The following is a 24,338-nucleotide window of genomic DNA, read 5'->3' on the forward strand; positions in this document are numbered from 1 at the left end:
TTCAGTATTGAAGTTAAAAAGTTCTTTTTCTTTGAGTGTCTCAGTAGCATTTGGCTTTGTTGGGACAGATGTGAACCATCGTGCAAAGGTTGAAAAGTAGACAGAAGACCTGCAGACAAAAAACAATACAGATCAAATGCCATGTGGCGGATACAGCAGCCCGGTCATCCAACACTGCTGTTGTCTCTTCTGTAGTAGATTCCCCCTTGCTGGGACTCAATTTCCCAGCATACCGTGCAGCTAGAATTATACGGTGACTTAGGTTCTACCAAGGTGGTGTACTTCATTAAGCCTGTGACGAGATACACAGGTACGGCAGTGAAGGCGCGGTGGTGTGCAGAGGAGATCTGCTTCAGTACTGCTTTTGTTGAAGCGCTAGCTTTTGGTTCCCATTGTTGAGGGAATTGAGTGGAGGGAAGTTTAGATTTGTGGTGGGTCCAGACTTTGCTCCTGGTTTGTGCAGTTCTATTGAACACCCATGACACGATCTCTCAGTTTCTAGAAGGAGCTGCCAGGACACGTAATGGTTAAACTGGCTAGGTGATTGTGTTGTCTGCAAACAGGAATTGGAACGAGTGGGTATTGTTGTTACAGAGCCAAGGAAATGAAGCTTCATGGATGCTAATTGTGTGTGATACTGACGAGAACAGAGACTGAAGTGTGTTTACTATTAAACTATTAAAAGTATTAAAGTATTACTCTAACTGACTCTTGACTCTAGCATAAATACACTTAGTGGTGCTGTTATTGCTTTGGAAGAAGTAAGAATTGAACCATTTTGAAGAGGAAACAGAAGCAGTGGAGAAAAGACAGCTTGAGGAGATGACTGTGGATAGCTTGATTGTGACAGGGACTGGAGGGCCACTACATAATCAGAATCAAGTCAGAAGTCTTTATAAACTGTGGGCACATGTTTGGCTGCCAGGGAGAAGGGTCCAAAAGGGAGACCCTCAAGAGAGCACAAGGAGTGGTGAGATGGCTCAGTGGTTAAGAACACTGGCTGCTCTTCCAGAGGTTCCGAGTTCAATTCCCAGCAACCACATGGTGGCTCACAATCATCTATAGGGGCATCTGATGCCCTTTTTAGGCAGGCAGATGTATATGCAGCAGAGCACTTGTATTTGAAATAAATAAAATTAAAGAGAGAGAGAGAAAAAGAGAGAAAGAGAGAGAGAGAGAGAGAGAGAGCACACAAGGTGAGACAGATCTGAAATGGGGATCCCATCACCAACCTGCCTTGTGCCTTGAAGGTCTTCTTAGCTGTGGCGTTTGGGTAGAATGCATCTCTTAGGAATTCTGGGATTGCTGTTAATGATACATGTGATGCAAATTTTAATGCAGTGCCTTTGACATAAAGACTTAGTAACTTTAGCCAGTTGAACCATCTTACCCTCTGCGTTCTTCAGGGCACTGTGGATGTAGGCTTGCAGTTACGTTTGACCTGTTTTTAACAGGTCTTTCTTTTTAACCCTGTTGTTATATTAAGATGATTTAATGACATTTATGAACTAGTGTGTGCTAGATGAAACCCAACTTTATGTATGGTACTAGTCAGGTTATAAACAGTGGATCCGAGCTGTAGAGAGGTGTGTGGGTTTGTATTTGATCATTTATACCTCCACACACACACATATGGACACACACATTTGCATATTTACTATGGTTTAGCAACTCAAAGTCCACAGAAGGAGGAGGGCGGAAACTCCCATGTTTCTTTTCTCTTTCCTTTGGTTGAGTTATGGGGTCATGCCAGGCTCTCCTTTAGCCAAGCCTCTGCTCTGTCACGGAGCTCTCCCTTTGTCCCGAAGCCTTCGTCCATCCAATCAGCTCAGAGTAGGCAGCTCAGGTTTTCGGGCCTGGTCTTCATCAAGGCGGTGTTGAAGAGATCTTTCCTGCTCAGTTTCCTGTCTGCTCTGTTCTCCACAGTCAGATCTATATTGTAGAGCATTTCTCACAGGATGAGCTGGTACACAGATTTATTCTAGTGTGCAGTGTTTCATTTTTTGAATACTCTAGCTGCATTGATTAACAGATTTTATTTAGTCATCTGTTCAGCGAGTAAACTGCTCAACGAACTGTGAATTAAGAGCATAATCTAAGCTGAAATGTGAATTCATTAGTTTTCAATTTGTTTTAAATTTCATTTGCTCTTTACTGCCCAAAGAGATGATAAATTGTATTTAAAATGAAGTATGTATTGAAAGAGAAAACTTTAGAAACCCACTTTCTCTTTTACTTAATTTTGCTTCTAACGTGGTCTGCAGGTTTGGAAGTGTCGTATGAAGCCCTACGAGCCGTGGGAAGTAAGACTGTATATAGCCTGAGCGTATGGAGCCAGGAGACCCTCCCCCACTGAACTAGGTGGCCCACTCTCTTAGTTTTGATTGATTGATTGATTGATTGCAATAGGGGCTCACTGTGTAGCCAGACAGGTCTGGAATACTCTGTGTAGACTGGACTGGGCCAAACCTGCTGGGACCAGGCAGCCTCTGCGTTTTGAGTGCTGAGGTCAGAGATGGGTACTACCAACATCTAGGTGAACAAGCGGACAAACAGAAAATTTATTTTGAGAAGTGGTCTTTTGAAGTTACTCAGGAAGGCCTTGAACATACAGCTCTCCTTTCTAAGCCTCTGGAATGGCTTGGATTTACAGGCCTGTGCCACCGGGCCCGGCTCATTGCCAAGTAAACTGAGTCCAGCGTTTTGGTTAGAAGTTGAAACCAGCTCTTGCTTGCTCACTCTCACCCCCTCTTTTAAAGGAGACAATCTGAGTAGGTTGGAAATTTTAATTAAGGAGAGTCAGGTGTTTGAACCTAGACAACAACAGCCCATAGCCAGGGATTCAGAGTGTTGGGAGTCTTCCTATCTGTTCTTCAGTGTTCCTGTCTTCTTTCCTCTTCCAGAGTCTTCCCTCCTCCCTCCCTTTTCCTGGTCCCTAAGCACCAACTTCCAAATAGCTTCAGCTGTCAGGTTGACACAAACCTGGATTCACCTGGGAAGAAGCCTCAGTTTGAATTATTGCCTAGGTCAGATTGGCCTATGGCCATCTCTGTCAGGCATTTTCTTAATTGCTCATTAATACAGGAGGGTGTAGTTTATTGTGGGCAGTGCCTTCCCTAAGCAGGCAGGCTGGGCTGTGTAAGAGAGTTAGGTGGCTAGCCCAAGGAAGCCAGCCAGTAAGAAGTGTTTGTCCATTGTGTGGCATCTTTCGGTTCCTGCCCCGGCTCCTGCCTTGGCTTCCCTCTATGATGGATGGCGACCTAAATGTGTAAGCTAAATAACCCCTTTCTTCCCCTTCCTTGCGTTTGGTTCTGGTGTTCATCATACCAGCAGAAAGCAGACTAGGACACCAACTTCCTTCGCAGCACCCTTTCTTCTGCCTCCTCTTCCTGACACTGTGTGTGCTGTGCGGCTCTTCGATGTCTTCTGTTTGTATCTAAGTAAAATTGGAGTCTGGGTCTCTCCTGTCACTTGGCACTGTTTGTACCCAGAAAAACTTTACAATGTTCTTAGCATGCCTGAGGCCCCAGGTGGGGCTTGGTTTGACCTTTTATGTATATGTATCAGAAGTATATTTGTCCCGGGGTGTGATGGTGTATGCCTTTAATCCCAGCACGAGGCCAGCCTGGTCTACAGAGCTAGTTCAGGGACAGCCAGGGCTGCACAGAGAAACCCTGTCTTACCCTCCTCCCCAAGAAAAAACGAAAACAAAAGCAAAAAACAAAACAAAAGAAGTAGTATATTTGTCAGTGTGTAGGTTAGCCACTGCTCTGAAATGTGTATTTTGGTTAGGAAAATCTCATCTCTAAAGGTGTGTCTTGATCTCTGGCCAGCTGCAAATGACCGTTTGGCTTTCGAAACTCTGGTCTTCCCTCCGTTCTCATAAATTTCCTGCTAAATTCATTCCTAGGATTGGACTGGACTCCACAGAGGAGTTCAGACTGGCAGCCAGAATCTTGTAGTTTAACAACCAAAGAAACTGTATTTTATATAGATTTTATTATTTAAAAAAAAAAGGGCTGCAGCCCCAGAGATGAAGTTCCCTATAAACAGAAGCTTAAATCTTACAGAAGCAAAAGTAAGATGGTGGCCACCTTACTCTCTCATATGACCCATACTTGGCAGCTTCGGGGTTGCTTTGAGATAGAAGAATTCTGGGACCTTATACTTGTCAGCTGCATGAACTCGGAATCCACCTGTTCTGGGCTTTTATAGGTGGGCTGCTGTGTGACAGTGCAGTCACCTGGAACCCTATTTGCTTCTCCTGTAAAAAAGATGGTCCTGCTTCAGACATTCTTCTAGTTCTAGGGTAGTGTCTGCCCCTAAAGCCAAATATACCTACTGTCCTCTGCACAGAACTACTGTTCTGACAGAACAGCTCAGACCCTAGGCTATGACAAAATGAAAACACTGTAATCCACAAGATGGAGCAGAATTGGGTATGTAAGTGAGAAAGGATTGCAGTTTCCTGGCAAGCAGGGCATTGAGGCTGATATCCCCTGGAGAGACAGAAGGACAGTAAGGACAGAAGGATGAGGAAGCAGCCTGCTGTATTAGAAGGAGCAACACTTTGGACAGTTGGAGTAGCAGTGGGAAGTTTATGCAGTTCTGTGGCTTTGTGGTCAGGCCGGTGGTGATGGCACAGTCTGCTGATTTAACTTGCCATTACTGTAACAGAGCACCTCAGGGAGTCAGGTTCTTAAAGTGGATTCTTGCTATGTTTCCCAGCTTGGCCTAGAACTCTCAGTTCTACCATATCCTCCTGAGTGCTGAGGCTTCAGGTGTGTCCAGTGAGGGGAGACATTTGTTTTGGTGATATCAGTTCATGGTTGGGTGATCCTCTTGTTTGGGTCATCAAGATGGTTTGAAACATTGTGTCATGTGTGGCAGGGGGAGCCTTTTCATATCAGGCCAGGAGTGGACCTAGGGACCAGTTTGACCTTCAGGGGCTTACTCCCAGTGAAGGCCATTCATGAAAAGCTTACACATTCTTTGTGGTGCTTAGGCATGGGCCTTTGTGTGACAGTGTAGATCTTAATTACAGCAGGGGGAGAGGGGAGGGGATGATAGAAGGTTGGACAAGTGCAGTTTCATGTGGCTGACATCTTGGGAGGCCACTGTGAGGAGTTTGGTGGTTATTCATTCTGGGACAATGGTGGGTGGGGTGGGAACAATGAGTACGTTGAGCAAGGAGAAAGGTGACCTGCCATGTTTAAGAGATAAGAGAAGAAAACTGGGGACACAGGGAGGGCACAGGTGGAGCAGAGGTCCAGGGGACAGCATGCATATCCAGGCAGGACACTGGCTGCGGACTGAGTGCTGACTGCGGAGGTGCTGGGAAGTAACCTCATTCTAGACCTACTCTGAAGGTCAGGTGCAGAGGACCGAGGCACCAGTGCCTGTGGCTGGTCTGTTTACAGGGCAAGTCAAAGCGAGCATCTACTTAAGTGTGGCAAGGTCAAATTTCTGCATTCCAAAGTCAAAAGACGTTGGCCTATAATAATACGGATTTCCCCTTTGTCCTTACATTTGGCTGGAAAAGAGAAACAGATGAAGTTAGCTGAGTTTGAATTTACAAAGTTGGACTTTACAGAGATTTTTCTTTTTTTCTGCTCAAGGCTTTTCTAAAAGGGACTTAACAAAACAAAAAACGAAGTTGTGTGTTCTCACTTACATAATGTTAATAGAAGGCCTGAAACTTAGCCAAGAATTCTCCACTAGAAAGCGGTGTGGTGTAGCTTCATGTCCTCAGTATGATGCTGAGTCATCTCTGAGTGAGCAAGCCAAGTCATGCTTTGCTGGATAGTAAACTGTCAGGATATTAAAGGGGAACGCACATGATGGTAAACAAGGAGTGTGCAACACTAATTATGCAGTGTATGACTCCAGACCTAACACAGGCTTCCAACCCTGCCCCTCAGTTTGACCTCTAACCCTGTGGACACTGGACCAAACCAGGCTGGTCGTCATAGGTCATTTATGTTGTCTCCATGTACAGCATGCAGCAGAACTCGGAGGGCCAAGCGATTAATAGAAGCACGGGCTAGTCTGGAAGCACTTTGTTTTAAACGTGGTTTTACTACAGATATTCATTAGAACTGGGTAGATTTGCCATCTGACTTATTTTTCTGTGTATGCAGCATAAAATTTAAAGAGTTTAAAGTAAGAGACTATAAGTCCATTAACTATTTTTTTAGAGGTAGCTTTTATCCATTCTCTCAAGACTCTGATAAATCTTAAGAGTCTTATGTATTTTCATTCTTATGTGTATTACTACTGCAACTACTACAGCTACTACAGCTACTACAGCTACTACAGCTACTACAGCTACTACAGCTACTACAGCTACTACTATTATCCTTATTATCATCATTATTATTATGTGTATGAGTGTTTTCCTAGAATGTTGTATGATGAATGTCTGGTGCCTGCAAAGAACAGAAGGAGGAAGTGGAGTGAAAAGACAGTTGTTAGCGTCTATGCTGGCATGCGTGGGGCACTAAACCCAGGTCCACTGCAGGAGCGGTTGTAAAAAATTTAAAGCCACAGACTTCATTGTTTCTATTGTTAGTGGAAGCCTCTTGGGACACATTTTAAAGTCTTCAGACTGATTACGGCTGCCACACGATGTGTGATGGATATGCCATCTTTAGACACCAAACATGCAAACTGTGTGTGTTAGGAAAGAAAGTTCTAGAAATAAATACAAATGTATAACCTGTAATCTGAGATAGGAAGAGCTCTCTGTAAGAAGTTTGCCAGGAGTCCTTGTGGCTTTCTGGAGAAAGGCTTTCTGGAGAAAGTGTTGCTAGGGAACCCACTCAGGTGCCTTCACTCCCTGGTCCCCAGCTGTGCTTTCCTTGTGGCCTAAACTCAGAATTTCTGTAATACTTATTATTCAGAAAGCCTTAGAAGGCAACTAGCTTTCTACAGATTATTCCTGGAAGTGCAGTTGCTCTGGAGCCAGCGCCTCCCATCTGACTGGGTGGGTGAGTAACATCACTTCAAGTCAGTGTTGACACATACTTTTTGGCGTCTCAGCTGTATAAATTCGGGGGGGGGGGCGTGTCTCAGAAGGGGTGGGTCAAGGATGTAGGCAGTGCTGGCAGCATCCTCCTTGGTGATGTGTGTGGGTATCATTTCTCCAGAATCCAGATGATTTCTTTTTTTAAATCGAGAAAGACTGATGTGCTCCAGTGCCATCCTGAGGACATCATTTACAGACACCAACACTTAAACAGATGCTGTGAACTTTTTGTTAAAAAAAAGTTGCGATTCCTCCAAATGCATTATATTACACACGTGCTGATTATTTTCTTCAGAACAACAAAAGCTGCTCACTGAAGTAAGGATTCAGAGTTTTATTTGTCAGTTGGTAATTGGTAATTGGTAGTATTTTCATATAATTGAACATTGAAGCTTTGTTCTCTTATAAGAAATTACCCTGGGTAATGTGTGTGGATGTGTATGGAGGAATTCTGTGTCTAAGGAAGGAGGGGCTGGAGGCGGCTTCTGTTACCAGATAGCTAACAGATGCTAGTGGGTAGTGGGCCTCACAGTGCCAGTGCACTCGTTATTTGAAGTAATTTACTGTTTCTTTAAGAAGTACATATAAGGGCTAGAGAGATGGCTCAGTGGTTAAGAGCACTGACTGCTCTTCCAGAGGTCCTGAGTTCAATTCCCAGCAACCACATGGTGGCTCACAACCATCTGTAATGGTCATCCAATGCTGTCTTCTGCTGTGTCCGAAGACAGTGACAGTATAACCACATATATGAAATAAATAAATCTTTTAAAAAATCTACATGACAGTTTCCCCACACTTCCTGCCTCACAGGGTCCCAGCTTGCTAGCGTTACCTGTATGTCTCTACCTTCACCCTCAGATACTGTGTTAATAATCTGGTTACACGTCAGTGATGCCTTGCTAAGGATGTCTTGCCCATCTCACATGTTTTCTGCTGCAAGCAGTGTATCAGTCTGTGTAGCGAATCAGATTGTGGCCTGTGCCAGTTGAAGCATGTGACACCTTCCTTTGCCTTTCAGTTTTTTATATGCTAAAAAGAACGTAATTCTGACAGCTTCAGTTTTTCCTGGATGACTATTTAAGGCTACTTGGTGATCGTTAACGCATTTCCTGTAGTTATCCATTCAGAGATGGCAGTGGTGAAGAACCAGGAGGCCTGGGAATACTTAGGCTCAGCAAGATGAACGGGCAGGTGGTCTTGAGGGGCTACAGCTGGGCCCTGCTAATTAGGGCCCTTTCTGGAAGCAGCTGTCCTTTCTACCCAGTTTGGTCACTACTGGATACGTAAGAGATTCTAGCCCACCCTTCCTTGGCACATGCATGTGGACACACACACTCACAAGCATGCACAATCATGTATGAGCATGTGTATACACACACACAGACACACACACACACACACACACACACACACACACACACACATACACACACACACCATTGCTGCTGCTGCTGCTGGTTTCTTTGCACTCAAATTTTTTGTTACTGGTGTTTCTAGCTGTTATCTGTCAAATATTTGTCCGTTAGGAGCCATAACAGAGTAATTTCTCAGATGGTACCATTGAGGGAATACTCGCTTGTATTTATGAGTCACCTAATTCACCATAAATACATCAGCTTCAAAGAATGAAGCAGCCTAGACCTTGCAGATCTCCAGGATCATAGGGCTAAGAAAACATAATGGGAAAATGTGCCTTTGAGAGGATGAAGAACAAAAAGTTCCCTTCTTGGTGAACGAACAGGAAAAATGGTCTTTCTTGCCCAGACGAGGAAGCTTGGAGATGTGGTTTCAATGGCAACTCGATTTTAGCCCTGTTTTACCAATGCAGGACACAACCATGCCGCTGCCTGGAGCAGTGTTTTAAAACATGCATAACAGACACCTGTATTAAATTTATGACTACGTCTTTGCCTCACAGTTTCCAAATTTCTGGTCTAGAGGTTCTTGGGTGCATCCTCTGCACAACAAAGCCATTGCTGGTTTGAGTGTTCTCTGTGGCCCTTCAAGTCAGATTGATGCCATTGTGACAGTACCGTGGACTTCCATACATTTACTACTGAGCAGATGCTGGTGTGGTCTGTTGTAGAGCATCCCCCGCCAGCTCATGGCATCCCTTACCCCACTTGCAGTCAGCCCCACACAGCTATAAGTTATCCTCTAGTCATTGCAGGCTTACCCCATGGGCACCCATGAATGGGATGCATCTTCCCCATGGGCATCCATGAATGGGATGTTATCTTCCCCATGGGCACCCATGAATGGGATGTATCTTCCCCATGGGCACCCATGAATGGGATGTATCTTCCCCATGGGCACCCATGAATGGGATGTATCTTCCCCATGGGCACCCATGAATGGGATGCATCTTCCCCATGGGCACCCATGAATGGGATGCATCTTCCCCATGGGCACCCATGAATGGGATGCATCTTCCCCATGGGCATCCATGAATGGGATGTTATCTTCCCCATGGGCATCCATGAATGGGATGTTATCTTCCCCATGGACATCCCAGGAATGGGATGCATCTTCCCCATGGGCATCCATGAATGGTATGCATCCTTTTGCCTCTTCTCTTACTTAGCAGAAGGACCAGTCAGTGTTCGTGTGCAGTAGCTGAGAGTGACAGCGTCTCTTCCAATCAGTGATTCAACATCTCTTACTCACTTTTGTGGTTATTTTTGGTCTTTTGATCATTTCTAGTCATTTTAAAATGAGGACTCAGTTGTCTCTGAAGTTCATTTCGTTGCTGAAATGTCTGTTTACTACCAAGTGTTGAGTTTTTGTTCAGGAAATTAGAATTTTAGATTCAGAGCTCATATTGTAGGCTGTTATTACCCTCTGTTTTACTGTGTATGCTTCACCAAGAGCATAGCATATGGTTATTACATCATTTCCACGGCAAACTTATTCTACTCGTACTTATTTGCTTCAGATTTGTCTCTAAATGTGCGAGGCCAAAGCTGCATTTCTTCAGTCTTCAGCTTTAAATTTTCAGTGGGAGTTGTTTAAACAGTCCAGTTGGCCTCAAGAAGGCGTGACTATCAGTTATTGTTTCAACTCAGTACTGTCGACTGCAGACTTCCTCAATATTTAATTCGTGTGGTACTTACTAGGCGTTTAGGAGACACTACTGGTAATTGTCCACACCAAGGCCTCTGCTTCATTTTTGTTGCCTGGAGTCTAAAGTCTCCTATTGCAAGTTGGGAGCAGGCCTCGCAGAATGAAAATAGCACCTTCCTGTCACCCTTCAGTAGAGTATTGATTAGTGGCATTCAAATCTTTGTCATTTGTTTACTTTCTCAACTATAATTTTTTTTTTTTTTTTTTTTTTTTTTTTTTTTTTTTTTAGAGAGTGTGTCACCTTTGGAAATGTGTTCATTCTCTCAGTCTCCTGCTGTATGAAAATGTCTACAGAACTTTAAATCAACACTCAGCTTTCAAGGCCCCTTGCTGAACTTCACTAAATCGTTTGAAAACCTGTAGTGACTTGTTGCAAGCAAACCAAAAATGGTTGGACTGCCCCTCTGGAGCTGGGTGTGAATCTGCCATGCAGATCCCACCTCTATCACTGGGAAGGCTGAGGAGAAGACGGGCCCCTTGGAGCTCTGGTGTTCCCAAGAGTTCTGGAAATTATCTTATCTGAAAAGGCCCTGAGACTGCATGTATACATTTAGCTGATTTCTTTTTTTTTTTTTTTTTTTTTTTAATTTGGTCTGGGAATTAGCACATTTTTATTTTCTATGAAAATGTGTTATGCCCATGGCTTTCAATTCCATAAATAGAAATTTTTGACTAAATTCTTTTTTTTATTTAAAATTTTTATCTAAACTTGATAGAAATGAGCAAGCAAGGCTTGTATTTCAGGTAAAAACTGGGAACCACTCACTGAACCCACAGAGATGACAGCTTGGTTTATTTGTCTGTGAAATATCTTCCTGGCAAAGTTATTTTAAAGTGTGCTTCACTGAATGGTGAAATTGCAGATTACTGGATAGTCTGGTCCTTCTTGCTTTACTCAAGACTTAAGCTAATTTGCTACTGAGATGATTTGTAAATGGTAATTACCTTTTAATTTTTTTCTTTACTTTCCCCCCAATGTCTCCAGAATTAGAACTAACAGAATTTACTTCACTGAGCTATGACTTCATATTTGTCTCATACCTTATTCATTAACTCTAAGGTTAGTATTAATAGTCAAAAGTAGTTTGCCTTTGTATATTAGCTGTCTTCTATTAAGTGTACTAATGGTTTTAAAATATAAAAGTATAGAGGCCTAGTGCTTTCAGGTCTTGATAAAAACATTTCTTGAGTTGGTGATACTTTTGCTGTTGTTTTGAGACAGGCTCTTTCTATGTATCCATGGCTGTCCTGGAATAATCCACATAGACCAGGCTGGCCTTGAACTAGCTTTCCAGTGCTACTGTTTCATTCTGTGTTATCTTTCCCCCAGTTAAACAATAAGAATGTGGACAGGGGGAGTGAGTAGTCCTTCTTCACCTCAGCCCTGCAGAAAGAAATGTAAGACTCTGGTAAGAGTCCCTGTGTTATGTTTTGCAGGTGGGGAGTTTTAAGCGGGAGATGACCTTCACGTTTCAATCAGAGGACTTCAGACGTGACTGCAGTAAGAAGCTGTCTCATCACCTGTTCCCACTGGCCATGGAGGAAGACGTGAGAACAGCAGACACCAAAAAGGCCACTCGGATCCTTGACCAAGAAAAAGAAACTCGCTCCATTTGTCTTCTTGAGCAGAAGCGCAAAGTGGTTTCCTCCAGTATCGATGTCCCTCCTGCAAGGTAAGGGGGCATCACATTTGGTTCCCGCTGCTGCAGACGGGTGGAGAGCAGGCCTGCCCCATCCTGCATGTATCACGAGGTCTAGACTTAGCAAGAGCTGTCTGTCAAGTTGTCTCAGTTCCTTCTGTGAAGCAGAGCCGACTTTGAAGCTGCTGTGGTTGAAACCATTGTAGCTGTACTTGGTCTCTGACAGAAGTGATGTGAACCATGGGCAGGATGACCGCTTGCTCTCTGTAAGGTGATGGCACTCCAAGGAAGGCAGCTATGCTCACATCCTGGGTGAATGGTTGGCCAATTACAACTGTAAGCTGATTTAGCCTTGGCCTCTCTGTGTGAACTGTGAGGTAAGAGTTTAACAATTCAAATGATATAAAAAGAAAGGTGACTGTGACACAGGCCATTGGTGACCTGGAATGTCTTCAACGTGTAAAGTGCTCAGTGGTATCTAGATGATGTCATTCATATCTTTTGATGATTTATCTGGGCAAGGGAGATGGCTGAGAGGATAGAGTGCTTGCCCTGAAAGCATAAGGACCTGGGTTCGAATCCTCAGCGGCCAGTAAAGTTGGATGCAGGGCTGTGTGCATCTGTAATGCTGGCTCTCCCACAGTGCAGTTGAGAATTGCCAGAAGTCCATGGGCAGCTAGCCTGCTGCTGTGTGTACCAGTGACTATCAGAGAACCTTTGTTTCAAGTAAGGTAGAAAGCAAGGCCCAACACTCAGGTTGTATTCTGATGTGCACATCCACTCTGTGACACACACATGCAAACGCACTCTTGTATGATAGATTGATATTAAAACATAGTGGAGAGAGTTTATCATGGAATTCTCTTTCAACATTTTGAATTCTTCTCTCATACAATATATCCCAACCACACTTTCTCGTCCGGTCCCCCACTCCCTCTCTCTCAACTCTTATCTGCACTACTGAAGGGTATTCTCATGGCGGAATGGAAGCAGAGTAGACACACAGAACCTGTCATTGTTCTTCCTCTTATCAGGACTCTTGTAGGAAGGCCCTCGCCCCTCCCGCCCCAGGCGCAGTGCCTAGAGTCTGTGTTGTTCACGCTCTATCTCTGGCCCAGAACAATGCCTCATGCCCTTCCTGAGGGTCTGTGAGCACCAGTCAGCTGGGGAGGGAATGGGGGCCACTGTCTGTGTGGCAGTTTGCTTATTTTGTGTGTACTCCATTTTAATGCTGCAATGATTATCATGAAACTATAAGCAGTTGATTGAGAAGTCTTGCGTTTATTCAAGTGTCTCTGACTGCTCACGAGGAGATGGTACCTATTGGCCAGGAAGGAATGACCCGTTTACACCTGCTCACCATTAGTAAATCACCATTTTCTTTGTTTTCTCTGCTAAATAGAGGGACTATCTTCTCCAGAAAATTACATGTTACTCTATCTGGCTGCCAAATTGTCAGGCTTTCTACAATTATAGGCCTGTGTTTTCTTTAACCTCTAGCTGCCAGTTTTGTGTATATCTCTTATTTCTGTTCAACTATTTGTCATTAATTGCTCTTCTATAATTTTTATATAAAATACTTAATTAAATTATTTAGGATTAGTTTTTACTGTGGTTTCATTGTGAAATGTTTTGAAGTACCCTGAAGCAGGTAGACACATCAATTCCTTCGTGTAGTTTGGCTGATTCACAGGACAGATGTCATGCTAGCGGCTTGGAATGAGAAGAGTTGTGCTGTTCTTCCCAGGCCTATCAGAAGAAGCACGTCTGAGAGGTCGGTGCTGACTTGGGGTTCTATAGGACCTACTGTACATACCATTGCCAGGGAGTCTTTCATATGTAATAAAAGTCCTGCAACTACTTCAGATTCTCATAAATTGTTGCAGGTTGTATCTTTGGTTTGGTTTTACCCAGGCTGGCCTAAAGCTCACTGGGCAGCCAAACATGATCTTAAGCTTCTGCTCATCCTGCCTTCCTTCCTACACATAGTTCATAGATTATAACACCATGCCCAGCTTAGGCCACGGTGGGAATAGAACCCAGGCTTTCTGCATGCTAGACAAACATACTACCCACTGAGCTACATCCCGGCTCTATACATCCTGTTCTTTAACTTGACGTCACCTCTATTACCTCCAGGGGTGAGGGGAACAGTGAAAATAGACGGAAGGAAAATGTCTTTGCTTTTCTTTTTTCTGATGCTGGTCTACAGAATATTTCATTCTTTGCAGTCATTAGATACACACAGAAGCACACTGCTCAAACCGGTATTATTGTGAGCTTTTAAACAGTAGGGAGAAATTAATTGGGTTTGAAATCATCAATATGTAAAGAAAATTCCCCACTGACAAGGTATAATTTAGATGAATTAATGTGTTCTGAGAAGGGCTACCTAAGGTGTTGTTGTCTGGGCTCCACGCTAACACACTCGTTTTCATTGTCGCAGTAAAAATGTAATCATCATAAACATGCTAACACTTGGAGGAACAAATTGCTTTTTTAATTAAATAGTCATGAAGGAATCAAGTTATGTAGAATAATCTAATTTCCAACATTTTCTTCTGTTTGTTTACAGTCATTAGGTTATTTAGTAAATGGCAGCTTTTGACTAAGTAGATTGATGGTTTTCGTAAGGAAACTTTCAATCACATGGTAGGAAGGAACATGGTTTTTCTTTCTGCTTACTAAAAGGAAGTATAATTTTAGCTGTCATCAGTAAGCCGCCGTTGATGTTTGAGTAAATCTGGAGTGGAGTGAAATGTATTAGACTAAGGAAGTCTAGATCTGTTATTAAATATGACCTATAATTAATGTGTCTATGTGTGTGTAATCCACACATGTATGTATATCCACACGATTTTCTACAGCTTACTCTAATTCCAGACTTTGTGTTTTGAGTACTCCTTAGAGGCAGGAGATTGGTTTAGGCTGGTACTATCAGTGTGCAGAGCTCCTGGGCAAGTTAAAATTACCCCCAGTATTTCCTATATAATCTTTTCCTTACTTTCTATCATTTGTAAAAGTGAAGCTTGATCTTCATTTCCTATAGTTCACACAATAAAAACAGTATATGTGTATGTTAGTTGCTTTTCCATATCTCCAGGGAGACCTGGGAATCCTGCCCCCGTTTGATCCCTGTGACCCACTATTGGATTTTCTGATTTCATACCTTGTCCATCACCAGACATCTGTTGAGTCCTTGCTACTAGTGACCTTGAACTTGGTAAAACATGCGTGGGAGAGGTGCTTCCCTCCAGAAGCTAGTATGCAGTCAGACAGATGGACACATAAATAGCCAAGCCTACTACGAATAGCTGAAGTACTTAGTATTTGCCTTCTCATCAGAACTGGGTCAATTTATAACTAAAGAAAAGGCTTTGGTATTAGGAGAGTGACAAGTTTGATGTGCCTATTTAAAAGCCTGCTTTTCTGTTATTAGTATCCCTTTGAAGCTACAGAAGCATGGAACGGGGAAGGAAAAACTTCAAACCTGAGAGTCTGTTTTACAGACTTTTACAAAATGCCAGTTTACTGGGGGCCTGTTTAAAAGTTTCTGGTTTCAGAAAGTGTAAGTGGATTGCCCCAGCTGTGCTAAGCTTGGCCTTCTGAGAAGTAAGAGCCAAGACAGAGTTAAGCATACAAGCAATTTACTGGGAGCAATCCTTGTGCAAAGGTAGTGGAGCAGGGCAGTGCAAGAAAGGAGTGAACCAGGGAAGAAAGGGGAATGAGAGGGTGGATGAAGTGTGCTAGCAGCCTCATAGCCCGTGAGGAGGACCACCCTATGCCCAGGAGGAGGACCTCCTTATGCCCATTAGGGAGGACTGCTTTATGCCCGGGGGAGGACTGCCTTATATCCATTAGGGAGGACCGCCTTTATGCCCACGAGGGCCCTCTGTGCCCACAAGGACCACCCTATGCCCAGGAGGAGGACCTCCTTATGCCCATTAGGGAGGACTGCTTTATGCCCGGGGGAGGACTGCCTTATATCCATTAGGGAGGACCGCCTTTATGCCCACGAGGGCCCTCTGTGCCCACAAGGACCACCCTATGCCCAGGAGGAGGACCTCCTTATGCCCATTAGGGAGGACTGCTTTATGCCCAGGGGGAGGACCGCCTTATATCCATTAGGAGGACCGCCTTATGTCCATTAGGAGGACCGCCTTATGTCCATTAGGAGGACCGCCTTATGTCCATTAGGAGGACCGCCTTATGTCCATTAGGAGGACCGCCTTATGCCCATTAGGAGGACCGCCTTATGCCCATTAGGAGGACCGCCTTATGCCCATTAGAAGGACTGCCTTATGTCCATTAGGAGGACCGCCTTATACCCATTAGGAGGACTGTCTTATGTCCATTAGGAGGACCGCCTTATGCCCATTAGGAGGACCGCCTTATGCCCATTAGGAGGACCGCCTTATGCCCATTAGGAGGACCGCCTTATGTCCATTAGGAGGACCGCCTTATACCCATTAGGAGGACCGTCTTATGTCCATTAGGAGGACCGCCTTATGTCCATTAGGAGGACCGCCTTATACCCATTAGGAGGACCGTCTTATGTCCATTAGGAGGACCGCCTTATACCCATTAGGAGGACCGCCTTATGTCCATTAGGAGGACTGCCTTATGTCCATTAGGAGGACCGTCTTATGTCCATTAGGAGGACCGCCTTATACCCATTAGGAGGACCGCCTTATGTCCATTAGGAGGACCGCCTTATACCCATTAGGAGGACCGTCTTATGTCCATTAGGAGGACCGCCTTATGTCCATTAGGAGGACTGTCTTATATCCATTAGGAGGACCTCCTTATGTCCATTAGGAGGACCGCCTTATACCCATTAGGAGGACCGCCTTATGCCCATTAGGAGGACCGCCTTATGCCCATTAGGAGGACCGCCTTATGTCCATTAGGAGGACCGCCTTATGCCCATTAGGAGGACCGCCTTATGCCCATTAGGAGGACCGCCTTATGCCCATTAGGAGGACCGCCTTATGCCCATTAGGAGGACCGCCTTATGCCCATTAGGAGGACCGCCTTATGCCCATTAGGAGGACCGCCTTATGCCCATTAGGAGGACCGCCTTATGCCCATTAGGAGGACCGCCTTATATCCATTAGGAGGACCGCCTTATGTCCATTAGGAGGACCGCCTTATGCCCATTAGGAGGACCGCCTTATGCCCATTAGGAGGACCGCCTTATGCCCATTAGGAGGACCGCCTTAGGCCTCTGCTGTGTGCTAATTTGCCGGGAGCAGCTTGTGATACTTGGGATCTAGGCAAGTATAGTAGATGCTTTTGAGTCCTAAGCTCTGGTCCCGGGTTAGTCAGCACTGTTCTTATGATGCCTCTTCTCCTGGAACACAGTTTTGAATGTTCTCTGCTGTGAGGCTGGAGAAGGGGCTGTTCTTTGGTAGTCTGGATTATTAGTGCAGGCCCCTTGCAGGGCTTCTTCTGTGAGAGAACCAAGCTTTCTATGAACAAAAGCAGTAATGGCATCCCAAGAGTCATGCTTCAGAGGAGGGTTAGATTTGATTGAAAATTAAAGTACTCTGAGTATTTGTCATTACTCGTCAGTGGATGAAAGTAACCCAAGACTATAAGAGTAGTGGGGAAGCATGCTTAGTAATGATGGTTTGCACCAAGGGCAGCATGCAGTGAGGTGAAGCTGCCTGTGCAGATGCAGCCTCTGAGGGACTCATGTCTGTAAAGCTTCCATCAGTTAGTGGGTTCTCATGCCTTGTTATAAACATGGGACCACACCCCTTCCAAAAGCCATGAAGTGACAACAAGGAATTAGCTAAGTATGCACTCTTAATTGTTTTTAAGGGATCTCTAAGGGAAAGTACAAGCTTCATTGATCTTTATGGAGAACTGAAGAAAACAAGGGGGCTGGAGAGATGGCTCAGTGGTTAAGAGCATTGACTGCTCTTCCAGAGGACCTGGGTTCAATTCCCAGCAACCACATGGTGGCTCACAACCATCTGTAATGAGATCCAATGCCCTCTTCTGGTGTGTCTGAAGACAGCTACAGTATATATATATATATACATGCATATGTGTGTGTCTCTGTATATAATAAGTAAATCTAAAAATTGCAAACAAATTAGAATATAGACAGCACTTTAGTAGCCATGTTTTCAGGTTTTATCTACACTGTAGCTATGGCAGTGGTTTATATTTTGAACATGAGGTAACTTCCTGTTCCATAGATGTAACCCATTTTCTTTGTTCCTCAGCAGTTGATGGATACTTGAGACTGGAGAGTCAGGAACCAGATCATACTGGGTTGTATGAGTTGTGCTACATTTTAAACTTATATTTTTAAGTGATCAGAAAGATTTTACAGTGGGCAATGTTAGGCAGTCTTTAACAAAGGCCACTTTAGTTGTGAATAGCTTTGGGGGGTGAGAATGGACAGGAGACCAGTTGGGACAGTGCTGCACTAGGGCAGGAAGGTGTCTGGGAATTAGACCGAAATGGAAAGAGAGTTGAGATGGAAGAAACAGACAGCTGAGCGCCATTGGGATGTCGTTTTCAGAGTCATGGAGGAGACTGGAGAACCAGGTCAGACATTAGACAGCTAGGTTAGTTAGCAGGGCAACATCCAGGAAACAGGCTCTGGGGCTTCTAAAGTGAGAGATGAACGTGAGATGTTCTGTGGACACAAGTGCACATCCTGCTCCAGCTGAAGGATAAAAGGACAGGTACTATAGTTGGGTGTCGTGTCATGATTGCCACTTCCTAAATGAGTGGGGAGACACAGGAGGTCAGGCCACGCAGGAGGAACACGTGTAAAATATGTGGAAGTGTCAGGCTACGTAGGAGGAACACGTGTAAAATACATGGAAGTGTCAGACAACACATAGGAGGAACACGTGTAAAATACATGGAAGTTTTTGGCCCAGTGGAGATTTTGTTCTTTATCAGTGTCACCAGTGTTTAAGGGAGGATATTGAGAATGTATTATCTGTGTTAACTGTGATGTCATAACATACATACTAGCAGTAGCCCCTAGCCTGTAATCCCGGTGGTAGCAGACACTCAGCCTTCCTAACACTGCGAACATTTAATAGCTCCTCATGGTGTGGTGACCTCATCCACAAAATTATTTTTGTTGCTATTTCATAACTGTAATTTTGCTACTGTTATGAATCATAATGTGAATATCTGCCGTGCAGGAAGTCTGATGTACAACCCCTGTGAAAGGGTCCTTCAACCCCTAAAGGGGTCATGACCCACAGGTTGAGAACTGCTGATCTAGCTTGTTAGAGAACGGACGTCTTTGTCAGACGTTGTCTTTTCTGAGTTGCTGATGGTTACATTTGTTGGACTTCACCCAAATAGCAATTACAATTTGCTTCTGCAGACTAATGATTGACTTCTAATTATAACTCCAGTGCCAAAGAGCTCTGTTACCAAGCAAGTTATAGTAAGGAAAGGAGAGAAAAACTGACCCCAAATACTCGTAGATCTGAGGCAGCCCTTCAGCGTGTGACAGATGATTAGCTGCCATTGTAAAGAAACAAAAGTATCTGGTGGCAATTGTTCTGTGGAGTTCTTAGAGCCAGCTATTTAATACTTGCTGGATAAAACAAGATAACCTTACTAGATGCCAGTCTGAAAACCATTTTCAGAAACTCATTAGCCTTTGAAGATATAGTTCAGTATTTGACAAGTGGCCATGTGTATGTGTGTGTGTACACACGCGCGTGCGCCCACACGCATACTGTCTGTCTATGAGAGTGTGTATGCGTGTTGTTGCCCTTCTCGGAGTGTGTGTATGTGTGTGTTTTGTGTGTGTTGTGTGTATGTGTGTATGTGTGTATGTGTGGTGTGTGTGATATGTGTGGTGTGTGTGTGTGATGTGTGTGTGCGGTGTGTGTGTACAGTGTGTGTGGTTTCTGTGTGTGTGCGCGCTTGTGCTGTCTGTCTGTGAGAGTGTGTATGCATGTTGCCCTTCTCAACGTGTGTGACTGTGTGTGTGAATATGAGTATGTGTGTTGTCTGTGACTGTCTCTCTGAGGGAAGTGTGTGAATTTATGTGTGCAAGTATACCTTTTCAAAAAAAAAAAAAAAAAGTATCTCATTATGTGAACCAGGATGGCCTCAAACTCCAGAGATCTTCCTGCTTCTACTACCTCAGGAAAAGAAGGATCAAAGGCATGCACTGCCATATCCAGCTTCTTGCTAACCTTTGAGTTCAAAGTTAGAAAGTAACCTACTCCATAAACCATGTTTCATGTGTACAGTGAAGACCCCAGCGCTAGTTTGGCTACTGTTTCTAGCACTGACATACATATTTCCCCCAGTGTCTCTTAGAGCATGGTCTCCTGTGACAAGCTTGGAAATAAATGAAATAAAGCGAGGTTCTGGCAGGTGTTTATTGTTTGAGACAGGGTCTTGCTCTGCAGCCCAGGCTGGTCGTGAGCCTGCACTGTTCCCTCCGCACAGCCTCCCCACTATCATGTGCGGCACTACACCTGGCTTCAGAATTGCTGTCTTTTATTTCTGAATCTTAATCAAGACCACCAGTTCCTGGAGGAAATATGTGATATTTCACACACATCGGGAACTTGCCAGGCTCCAAACTTGGTAGCTAGTATGAGACCACGGAGAAAGGCTGCTTTAACACTCCGAATTGTTGTTAAGCTCCTTGTCTTTAAACACGTACAGAAGAAGAATATAAACATACTCACTCATGTTGGAGAAACACTAAGACTAGGATTTGTGGCTCTCTAGGTCACTGACACGATGGCAATAAAGAGAAACATATCTTTTCCAAGAAACTCCCTACTCTCTTGTCCTACCAGCTCAGAAACTCCGGTTTGGGAATGAACACCTGCTGCCTCTGTACACTGCTCAGAAGCCAGGAAGCTCCGTGGAATCTGGACACACCTGCCGCATCATGCTGAGATTTATACTCTTAAGCCAATGAGCAGATCAACAATAGCTAGAGATAATTATAATAGTGTCTTATATAATAGACATATATTAGACATATATAATAGAGATAATATATAATAGTACCCAGAGTCAGAACCTTCCAGGAAAGACTAGAGATCTGAAACTACACTGGAAAGGGCAGTCATTCACGGGTTTCTTCTTACAAAGGAACGAAATCCCCCTGGCTAGAATGCCGCGCTGTTTGTTGTTTTAACTGTGTCTTCTGCCAGGTGCTGATAGAGGATTTCTGATTTCAGTAAGTGCAGACTGGCTGCTCACCAGCAGCACTGTGGAGGCTCACACTGCCCCTTTTCCAACAGTGGTATTGCTGATATGATCTTCATTTTTTTATTTGTAACTTATGAAAGCCTGTGTTTTGTGATACAAATTGCCTTATGAATTTTTGGGCAAGAGGAAAGAGTGGGTAGATACTGTCGGGTGTGTTTTAAAAAGAGCTCTGCACTGTCCTTATGCTCATTTTAAATACAACTTATTAAATCCACTGTTTGCCAATAACTGTATACTATAACCATTTATTCTTGAATACAGGTTGCTACCAGATTAGAATTTGCCACCTGTTGAGAATGGGGTTTTGAATCGAGAACATTAGGCTCCTCTCTGGTTCAAACTGAGTGGCTACAAAGCAGAAGTGTGGGGGGTGGAGCTCAAGAGATTTGCAGGCCAAAATGTGTAACTAGTAAAGCCTTCTGTAGGATGTCTCTGGCAGTAAATGGGGACACTTTGACCATCCAAGCCTAGTGGACCAGGGTCACTGGGGCCACGTGGGCCCTTGGCCTTTTACAGATGCCAAATGGGAATATCCCACAGCACTTAGGGGCATTTTCACTCTGTGGTGCTTTATCTGCAGTGCCAGCTCACAGACATTTGATGCAACAGCTGTTATTGCCTTACCCAAGTTTAAAACTTGAATAATAATATGATAGTAATAATTTGGATTCTTTTACCTCTATTTCCCAAATAGCCTGGAGAGCAGAGAGTTTGTACTTTTTATATTGCTAATATATATAATTTATTTTTATATATTTATTTTATTTATATATAAACATATATATATATATATATATATATATATATATATATATATATATATATTAATTATTGACTTCAGACCCTGGGACATTTTTTACATACCAGCGCAGACCTGGCCTCCAGGTTCTCCCAGCATCCCTCAGTCTCGTCCTGGAATACCCTGCCCCCAACTCTGAACTTCCAGCCCAGGGTCTGGGCTGCCCTTCCCCCAGAGGCTCCTCCCTATATAGGCCACACATTTTGGTCTCTCTTTCCCTCTACTCTTCTCTTTTTCTTTTCTCTCTGTGAGCATGGCCTTTCTCTTCTCTCCCCTATCCCCCCATTCCCCATGGCAGCTTTCCTGACCTCAGGCCTGTAGTCCTTGGCTGTGAGCTCACCTGTCTTCCCAATAAATCTGCCTTTAATATAATCTAATCTGGCTTGAATCGGCTCATTTCGGAGGTGGAGACATAATCTCTCTCTCTCTCTCTCTCTCTCTCTCTCTCTCAACACACACACAGACACACAGACACACAACACACACAGACAGACTCTCTCTCAGACTCACACACAGAGACAGTCAGTCTCTGTCTCTGTCTCTGTCTCTCTCTCTCTCTCTCTCTCTCATACTTTTTTTTAAAACTTACACTTGAAGATCTGGTGATATAACTCAGTGGGTTTGCCCTGGGTTCAGCCTCTCAAAAGGCAAAACACAGTACTCAGTAGCACTGGCCAAAAGAAATTTTCACTTTCAAAAAAAACATACACTTTCACAATTTGTAGTCACTACATAAAAACAGGAAAAAAGATTAACTAAAATAAATACAAGTACAAAATTTAATTGAACATAACTCGAGGGCTGAAAAGATGGCCCAGTGGCTAAGAACACTGACTGCTTTTCCAGAGGTCCTGAGTTCAATTCCCAGCAACCACACGGTGGCTCACAGCCATCAGTAATGGGATCCAGTGCCTTCTTCTGGTGTGTCTGAAGTTAGCTATAGTATACTCATATACAATAAATTGATAAATAAAATTTAAAAACGCATCTCAAGTAGTTCTTCAACATGTAATGAAGTTACTAGAGGTATTTTGTGCTTTCTTTTGTATGTTGTACCTTTGGAAGCTGCCCTGTGTGCTACAGTGCGTATCAGTGATCAGTGTCGTGTATGGCTGGTGGTGACTGGCAGCAGAGAACCTGAGGTGAGTTTGGCATCTCAGCCTGACTGCCTATCCCCAAGGCACCAGTTTCTGTCTTTTCATTTCGTCTACCCCCTCATATATGAAGAAAACACCACACCTCCTATTAGGAGTAGTGTTCTCTCAGTGTGTCAGTGCGTGAGGCCCGGTAGGTAGGGAGAGGAGGCATCGCTGCTGGTGTGTGGCGTTAGCAGGTAAGGGCACGTGGAATTAAATAGCTTTAGTTGGACGTCTTCCACCGACTCTGGTGTGGCCCCTAACAGGTTATATTTTGTATATTTGTTACAAAGGTGTTTAAATTCCATCTGAGTCAGATGATTAGGCAAGTGTCACCCCAGTTTTGGTTCTGTAGAAACATAGAAGCAGCTTCCTTTCTAGAGCTTGAAATAACTTAGTTACCTACCATGCATCCTGCTGTCTCCACAGTGGCGACCCTTACAGAGGATTTATACTGGGCTAAAATTAAGGCTCCGTGCTCTGTGTGTATTCATGCATCTCCTTCATATGCAGCAGGAAGAAGAGTTAGTTACTAAATACGACTTTAGAACTGGGAAATGCAACGAATGTATCAAGTGTTTCCTTAAGGTCCTGAGCTTCAATGGTTACTGGCTTCAGCTGCTACTGTACCTTTAAATGTTAGCTTCCCCCTTCATTAGGGAGGCTCCTTTCCTCTAGCATTCTGGTTGGGGAATTAAGGGATTCAAGGCTGGAGAATTAACATTAATTTGGGATACTTAGAAAATTTGATTCTTATCTTTAGGTAGTGATACATTTGAGGTAATACCATTTGATTGGCATCTTGTAGAGATGAGAAGGTGAGGAGAAAGAAAAGGTATATATTGGCATGAAAAGCATGTCGGTTCTTAAATAGTTAAGAAATACCAGTACAAATCCAGGAGACATAATTATGAAACCTTTATCAGGACAGAAACTTGAGGGGAAGGCTGGAATGGAGCTGGTGAGCCGGGGTGCCCCGTGAGGTTGCCGCAGCGTGCTCTGGTGAGACGGGATGTCCCGTGAGGATGCCGCAGCGTGCTCAGAATGGCTCTAGAGACTTTAGCTCCAGCATCTCGTAGAGAAAGTAATCTGGGAGCGATCCAGAAGAAAGTAGATAACCGCTGATGGGATCAAAGTTTGAAGATAGGTCGTATTTCAGGGTCTCTTAGCAAAAACAGAGTAGTTTGGTGATGGTTTTTCCACCAAGACTTGAGGACTTTCTGTAAACATCAAATGGGCAGTAAGTCTGTCTACAGAGAACAGTAGGCAGATCACCTTAGTAGTCGAATCGTAATGTAAATACTTACACTTAGAAGCACTGGCTATTGTAAAGAAAATATCCCCCTGTCTGGAAGTCCATGTTCATGTGTTTGCTTGTCTTC

The 24,338-nt window shown here is 43.9% G+C and overlaps 1 protein-coding gene across 2 annotated transcripts in view; it reads left to right on the forward strand.

The window, feature by feature from the left end:
• Positions 1–24,338, forward strand: part of Znf704 (zinc finger protein 704) — a 184,230-nt gene that overhangs the window by 34,119 nt on the left and 125,773 nt on the right. For both annotated transcript variants that reach the window (XR_013103189.1, XM_034515950.2), the window contains exon 2: positions 11,588–11,823. Coding sequence is in view for 1 of the 2 variants with exons in the window: in XM_034515950.2 (XP_034371841.1) it covers positions 11,588–11,823 (236 nt within the window). In the remaining variant the exon portion in view is untranslated. The remainder of the gene's footprint in view (positions 1–11,587; positions 11,824–24,338) is intronic.

This window comes from Arvicanthis niloticus, chromosome 13, assembly GCF_011762505.2.
Source record: "Arvicanthis niloticus isolate mArvNil1 chromosome 13, mArvNil1.pat.X, whole genome shotgun sequence".
In the NCBI taxonomy this organism is placed as follows: domain Eukaryota; kingdom Metazoa; phylum Chordata; class Mammalia; order Rodentia; family Muridae; genus Arvicanthis; species Arvicanthis niloticus.